Genomic DNA, 8,077 nt, shown 5'->3' on the forward strand with positions numbered 1-8,077 from the left:
CGGGACCGGGCAACAAAGCCGGCTGGCCATGCCCTATCTGTGGCCGGTCCCACACCTTGCAATCCCTAGTCTTTGATAATTATTATTTTCCTCAATTCATGAAACTCGTTTGAGCAAAAATCATGATTTCATCATAACTTCTCAAATTTTGCTCAAATCATGAAAACCCAAAAGCCAACATGGCCATACGACCGGCTAGCTTCCAACGGAATTTTCAAATGATAAAATACACTTATTTTAATATTTACAAAATATTGATCAATTGAGCATACATGCTCATTCTGACAAAAAACAAGAATTTCAGTCAAGATGAGACTCTTCTGAAAATTCACAATATTGCTCGAACGCATATCAGAAAATACTGAAACTCTCAGTATGGATATACGGAAACCACGGAAACGCGTGCGTGCCTTCATGACCTACCAGAGTCATCCTTACGGAGTGCACAAAGCCGGTCCCACACGTTTTCATAATTCTGACCTAATTCGCTCAATTGCTCATATTGGGCCCAAACTCTCTCCAACCAACCTGGGGATTGCTCAAATGGACAACAACTGGTCCCGTGACCACCAAGAGCCGATCCCATGCTCTCTTGGTCGGTCCCCATCCTTCATACCTAGGTTTTATCACCTAATGCTGAACCCAACAATATTTCAGTAAATGATGAAACCGACATTTAATCATCATTCTTTCACCAATCCTCAAACTGAGAACCATGGTGCACGCTCACTCGAGCACTGGGCACCACATGGATTCCCATCATCCCATGTGGTAGGTTCCTCTATCACTCATGACCTATTTTCATCGATTCATCAACTATGATCTGAAATTGGGGTTTCGAATAAACGTTCTACGAATCATCATTCTGAGAAAGATTCAGGAACTAATGAATTTATATTGATTCAGCAACCAACATCTGAATTAATCATATAATTTTTGGTAACCCACCAATATTTTAATATTTTATTGGGTCACGTCACCAATAAATATTTCGTCGAATTGAGCATACTTGCTCAGTTGCTCAATTGCATGAAAAATTATCAACATTCAGTATTTTGTCGAATTGAGCAATACTTTCTCAGCTGTACGTCAAATCATCAATAATCATTAATTTATCGAATTGAGCGATACTTGCTCAGTTGCTCTTCAAATTCTCAATATTCAGTAATTCGCCGAATCGAGCAATACTTGCTCTCGCTCAAATACTGGTCAGTAATTCATCACTGAATCAACAATACTGACATCCCTTCAGATAACTACATGTTCGATCCACGAATTGCTGAGCATTCACCACTTATGCTCGATTCAATAAAACTTGGACTCACTGTCTAATCAGTCAACAATTGACTAATCAATACATAATTGTCATACAGACTCCACGATTCGTGAGACATCAATCACGTCAAATTGGGGGATAACAACTAGGGTTTTTGTCTGGCGGCCTACAGCACGTGGGTTCATCCACAACGAGAAATGTGAGTAACTCGTGTCAACGGTTGAAGGAGTTAGGAAAGTAATGGTTGAATGATCAACAAAGTCTCCGTATAACCTGGAACTGGTTTCACCACGATCTCTCACTTTCCCACTCTTTCACTCAAGAAACCGTCACACTTATAGGGATCAAGGTGTTCACGACTCTGACAATATAAATAAGTCTCTGAATCCATTATTGAGGACAACGAACGATCACTAGTTATCAGCAATCGTCCAGAATTTCTCGAGGAACTACTCTCAAGAATTTATCAATCCATCAGAACTTATTCGAACTCATTAGTTCACAAAAATTGCAGAAACCTTTGACACTTCCACAATCCTTGATCATCACTGATCCCACACAATTCTCAGCTTCCCTCCTACAGATCAACGCATCTCCCTCTTTGCGACCGAATTAAATCTGGAACGGCTATTGACTTGGTTTAGGCCGGAGTCCTACAGATTGATCTCTCGAATCTAAGCAATCCCTTTGCAGTGCATCTGTTTGAAGTTAAGAAGTTTGCTCGGTTGAGGAGTCTCGACAACACGCTCGTCTCTTAATTTCCCTAAAAAACCAGCAACTCGTTTTTCCCCATCTACAGATTGGCAACCACAGTGGGAGATTAATCTCTCGGTTGCAATCTCAAGATTTCACAAGATGGTTGATCTTAGGTCTGGGTTAGTTACGAATACAAACGACGCTAGCACCAGCGACAATGACAATAATGGTATCCCGGAAACCATTCCTGCTTCCAACAATGGTGGTGACATTACGCCTCCTCAGCCCAACAGTGGAAGTCATCCTCTCTTCGGTCGGAATCCCGAAGAAGTCATAGAAAATCCACCTACCATAGGCGATTTCATAAAGGTGCAAGAGACTCTTGCCAAGAATCAGACGGACATGGCTGCAACACAGAAAGAGCTGTGCAATTATCTCAAAACGCTCTTTGAAAAGATGTCAGAGAAAACTCAAGAAAAGGGAAAAGGAAAATAAACATCTTCGGATGCTGATCCTAAAGTCGTTTCAGTTCATACGGTGGATGACAATGAAGTCCTCAAAGTTGCAGACGATCCATCAGCGAAAGAATCACCAAATTTCATTACTCGAGAAAATTTGGAACGCCTATTGGTGGCAGTCCATATTATTATTATGGACAAGATCGTTTCTTCTTCTTATTATTATTTTATTCTATTTTTTGGGGAAAACCACAGGGGCGCACTTTTATTAAAAATAAAGAGAGAAAGAATTACAAAGGAGCAGTTAGTAACCTAGCAATAAGCTTTTGAATAACCAAACTTAATCCGTGAAAAAGAAAATTACCATGGCCACTACAAGCATCAAGGTTAGCCAGGAAATTCTTAAGTTTCTTTACAAACACTACAAAATCCTCACCAAGTTTTCCCAAGGTAGTGAAAACCAAAACCCCCAAACCATAACCAAGGGATGCATGTTTATCTAAATATTTTGTATGTTTACGAGAAACTGAATTGGCAATGGCTTGGCCTTGTATGAAAACACTCCCAATAGCAGTAGTGAAAGGTGAAACACCAGTAACATCATAACATATATCTTGTCCATTCTCCCATCCATAAACGAGGATGTATGCGGTTTCAAGGATTTTTTGAAAGGTAAAACACTAGTAATATTATTATTATTAATATTATATAAAAAATAAAAAATTTTATACAGGATTTGTCGGTAGTCTGGCAACAAGCTGAGCAACAACACCTTTCTGAATTACCACACCTACTCTATGTCAATACCCTCGTGAAATCTAGACATGCATCTTTTCCATTATCCCAGTTGTAGACTAGGTCAGCCGGTAACAAAGTGTTGGTTCAATTCGAGAGAATACCAAGAGATGTTTCCTTCCTAACTGGGTCCCTGCTCTGAAACATATATCTACAAGGACGTCACGTACGAGATCGTGTCTAAATTTAAGGCCAACTTCGCTTGAACAATGTAATGCATGAGTATGTATTCATATATCTCTTGCAGCAAGTGCAACGACTATTTTCAGCAAAAAGAGGGATGTCGAGACGATGGCAGAGTACACACCTAAACTGGCAGACGATGGCAGAGTACACACCTAAACTGCCTAGAACTGAGTGTTTGGTTTAATCCACTTATGGGTATAGCGAGAAAATAATCCTGAGCGTTTGTCAAACGATTGCTCTGCCACAGCATACTGTCACGGGCAGACATGTTAAAATTGGTGGGAAACTTCTTCTTCACAGGGAAAAAAATATTACTGTCAGGGAATGCATAGAATGCATGAGAGGATGGGCAACAACATCTAAGATGAGCATAAAAGAAGTAAGACTACAAACCATATTGAATGTATGTAGGGCTTGATGGCAGATAGGTCTTGGTTATGCTGGTGGTACATTGCGCGGGATGATACGCTGTACAGATTCAGTCTGAAACTGATAGGCTAAATAGCATTAGTTGGAGGTGTCTCACATTGTATAAATCCCCAAACCACCATCCTTGATTCGAAGAGTTACAAGGCGGTATTGTAAGGGGCCGAAAACTACACCATCCGTTGTAACCAACTGTCTCAGATACTGATATAGGTGATCATCAAAGTGAGATTTGGCTCGTTCCAAAGCTGCGGGGAAAATTGTACGCATGGTAAAGTAGAGTTTGGAAACACCAGACCAATTGTGCAAAAATAACAATTCACATTAAGGAACTTTAAGCTTTTATTATTATTATTATTTTTAAGAGTCACCTATGAGGGCCTTCATTAAAAATAAACTTGAAATTATTCATACAGAGTTTGTTGGTAGACGAGCCACCAACTGAGCGCCAACGCCCTTTTGAATTGCAATGCCTACTCTATGAAATAAAAAGTTTCCAGTGTCACAGTTGGCATCATTGTTAGCAAGGCAATTCTTCAGTATCTTTAAGAATCTGGTAGTGTCTTCGCCTAGTTCGCCTAAGGTGGTGAAAACTAGAACACCTAACTCGTATCCATGAGCTTCACACGTAGCAAGATATTTGTTGTGCTTGCGAAGAACAACTTTTGCAATCGCCTGTCCGGGTGTGAAGTATCGAATATCACTCGTAAAGGTATCTATTCCTGTGATGTCGAAACATGTGTCCTTCTTGTTGATCTAATTGTAAACTAGTAAATCAGCAGGGAGCATAGTAGTATTAGTCCCCGAAAAGAGGCCAAGTGACGCTTCTTTCCTGGCTAAAATTCCAGTTCTAAAACAAATGTCGACAAAGATATATCGAACAAGATCGTGGCGAAACTTAAGCCCGATTTCACTAGCGCAATGGAGTGCATGATCCCCGTATATATCTATTTCTCTATTGCAGCAGGTACAATGGCTTCCTTCATCGAATAATGGGATGCCATAACGATAACTGAGTACACATCTGAATTGACGAGGGACGATGGTCTGGTTTAATCCACTGATGGGTATCGCCAGTAAGTAGTCCTGTGCGTGCTTTAGATTGTTTCTCTGCCAGAGTATAGTGTCTCTTACAAACATATCAAAGGTAGTAGGAATTTTTTTCTTGACCACCTCAAAGTATGTTACAGTAGTGAATGCATAGTATGCATTGAAGAGGGGGCTGTAGGATCAAAACTGAGAGGAGATGACTGAATTCCACAGACCTGGTTGTATGTCTGTAAGGCCAGCTGAGAGGTAGTACATAGGCTTGGAACAACAACGTTGTTTAGGATGGTTTGCTGAACCGATTGTGTCTGAAACTGCGAGGCTAAATAACAATACTTTGACGTGTCAGACATCGTGTATACGCCAAGTCCCCCGTCCTTAATGGGAATAGTCGCTAAACGAAACTGTAAGGGTCCAAACCCTGAACCATCGGCTGTAATCAATAGTTGCAAGTACTGATGTAGACGATTATCAAAACGCGATGCGGCAGGCTCTACAGCAGACGGGGCGTTTGTGCGCATTGTAAAATACAGTTTGGAGACGCATGTACAGTTGCGGAGCAATAGCAGCTCACACTGGGGGTCTTTAAGCTTTTTCACTGCTGTCATAAGTTGGATAGTTTTCTCCACTCGTTGCAAAACCATATCTTTGTAAAACTGCAAGTCTAAACTTATTGGTCCGCCTAATAGTTTGACACTAGATGTTGGCCCGCCAATGTCAGGAGGGAATACATCTGGGTTGTGGCTTCGAGGGTCTGCACTGGGCCAGTAAACCTCCGTTTTGTGAATGTTTAGGTGAAGACCTCTACTGCTTCCTTATGCCAAGATGATCTGCAAATCTTTGTATACTTCGAGGGTGTCGCCGATGATGGTTCTGTCGTCCAAGTACCACGCCTGTAGGTCTAGTTTGCACTTGGATGCAATGTTTCTCACAATGGGGTGAAGTGTAAGAGAGAAGAGCAGGGGACCGAGGGGGTTTCCATGTTGAACCCCTTGCGCCGAGGAGAGAATGGTATCCTTGTAATACAACCTTGTAGGAGTTGCGAAGCAAAATTCTACCCATTGTGAAATGGCAGGGAAGTGGGATCTAACCTCCTTAATTAGTGAAGTCCGGTCTACCATGTTGAATGCGTTCGTAAAATCAATAAGTAGCATGGAAGTATCAGACCTGTTACCCTTGATTTCAAGTGATCTGTTGACAGAATGGAGGATTCTTTCACCACAAGGCACATCAACTCCAAATTGGCAGTCGCCAAGGTACACCGACATATCTTTCCCAACTTTAGTGTTAGCAAGTTTGGATACCAGTCTCCTCCAAATTGTGCCTATGGAAATTTGACGAATGCCACCACTAGGCTTCTGCAAGGGAGTGAGAGTGGAACTTGATATAAATTCACCTAGAGAAGATGGGCACTTACCTGATAGCCACATGTTAACCACCTTGGTGATTGATACTACCAACTCATCCGCTACTGCATTTGCTGCACCACTCATGGCATCAAGGAGGTGTTGATCTCTCAACCCATCACATCCGCAGGAGGTTCCTTTGGGAAAACCTTTAATGGCCTTCAGAACTGACGCAGTATCGACCGAAATAGCATCACAAGAAATGGACTCAGTCAGAATGGCTGGTGAATGAGCGGTAGAGTGTTTGTGCTGGAGTTCTGCAAGTGTAGCTTCATTGCATGGAGTCACCCCATCTGAGGAAAGTACCTTGATTGCTGCAGTGTAATGTCCGTAAGAAAGCTTCTTACGGCAAGCCTCAAGATTTTCACTGGCTTGTGCTTGTTTACTCTTAGGCTTTCTTAACTGGCAGCGCTTCGGCCGTTCGAGCAAGGTATTGATCAGGTTGAGACAACCATTTGGTTCTCTCCAATCCACCAAATCTTGGTTGATTGATGCAGCTTGCATCCTCTTCCTTGTGCCAGATCGCTTCTCTGATGAATTCTTAGGAATATATAGGTTGAGGGTGCATATGGGCAAAAGAAGTAATTTAATCCAAGATGATATTTCTCTAGGGTTAAGAATGACTGCATCTAGGCATGATTTAAGAGTCCTGGAAAAACTAATTCGACAAGGAGCAGGGATAGATGAAATAGTGGTGAATTTACTTTGGAGAGCATTGTTCAGTAACTCCAAGAAAAGAGATGCAGGCTGTGTATCTGAAGAAGTGGATGGAGTATCACTGACGGCCAATGAAGGCTTGAGTATGTCAGAGATGAAAAAATTCACGGATCTTCCATTGTATGAACCAGGAATAACGTCATTACCATACAGTGACTGCATAACCAACATCGCATTTGTTGTAAGACCTTTTCCCATCCTATGTATGTAGCCCTATATGTCCCCAGGAGTTCTCTGCATTGCTGTTTTGCCTCTTCAGATGGGAAGTGTCTGTCTGTGAGATGTCTCTGAAAGGAACTGCGAACATATCCCCTTCCGTTAACCCCATCACCACAATCATCATAATGTTTAAATGGTCAATGAACACGTCCGTCCTGAGGAGGAGGTGATCTTGATATTGGACTATGATGTGGTTGTGATAATGGGACGACGGGAGATTCAGGAGGAGATGATATTGTTATTGCAGGTTGAGAAGACAAACATGTTCGTCTTCTTGACATGGTGGTAACATCCAGAAACTACCCAATCGATCGGAAAGATGTGAAGAACTGTGCATGAAAAAAGCATCCACAATAAAGAGTATAACAAGGGGAATTGAGTGAAAGATGTTTGATAGAGAACTGCCGGAGTAATCCAGAGAAATTACCAGAAACGTGTTGCAGACTTTCTGTCGCCTGTAAATCGCCCAAACTTTCTCTCTCCTCACCTTTATTATTATTATTTTATTTTATTTTTTAATAAAAAGGACGCCACCGGAGGCTTATATTAAAAAAACAAAAACAAAGTCGATTTACACTGAGTTAATTGGTAGCCTTGCAAAAATTTGGGAACCAACTCCTTTCTAAATAGTAATACCTAATCTATGAAAAAGAGACCCTCCTATTTTACAATTACCGTTTTAACTAGCCAGACAGTTCTTCAGCCTCCTCAACAGAACACAAGTATCTTCACTCAAATCGCAAAGAGTTGAAAAAAGCTAGAACACCAAACTCATACCCATGTGCTAAGAATTTATACAAGTACTTATTACGTTTGCGGGTGATTGCAGCAGAAATAGCTTGACCTGGTGT

At 41.4% G+C, this 8,077-nt stretch overlaps 1 protein-coding gene across 1 annotated transcript; it reads right to left on the bottom strand.

Moving 5' to 3' along the window:
- Nucleotides 1–4,314: 4,314 nt before the first annotated feature.
- Nucleotides 4,315–7,719, bottom strand: LOC113354296. Its single transcript, XM_026597666.1, has 2 exons — nucleotides 7,654–7,719; nucleotides 4,315–7,555 (listed from the first exon to the last, which is right to left on the bottom strand). Exon 2 carries the CDS (start codon nucleotides 7,203–7,205, stop codon nucleotides 5,700–5,702), a length of 1,506 nt encoding a protein of 501 aa, XP_026453451.1. The 5' UTR covers nucleotides 7,206–7,555; nucleotides 7,654–7,719; the 3' UTR covers nucleotides 4,315–5,699.
- Between the last annotated feature and the right edge of the window lie 358 nt (nucleotides 7,720–8,077).

The sequence above is a fragment of the Papaver somniferum genome, chromosome 2 (genome assembly GCF_003573695.1).
Source record: "Papaver somniferum cultivar HN1 chromosome 2, ASM357369v1, whole genome shotgun sequence".
In the NCBI taxonomy this organism is placed as follows: Eukaryota; Viridiplantae; Streptophyta; class Magnoliopsida; order Ranunculales; family Papaveraceae; genus Papaver; species Papaver somniferum.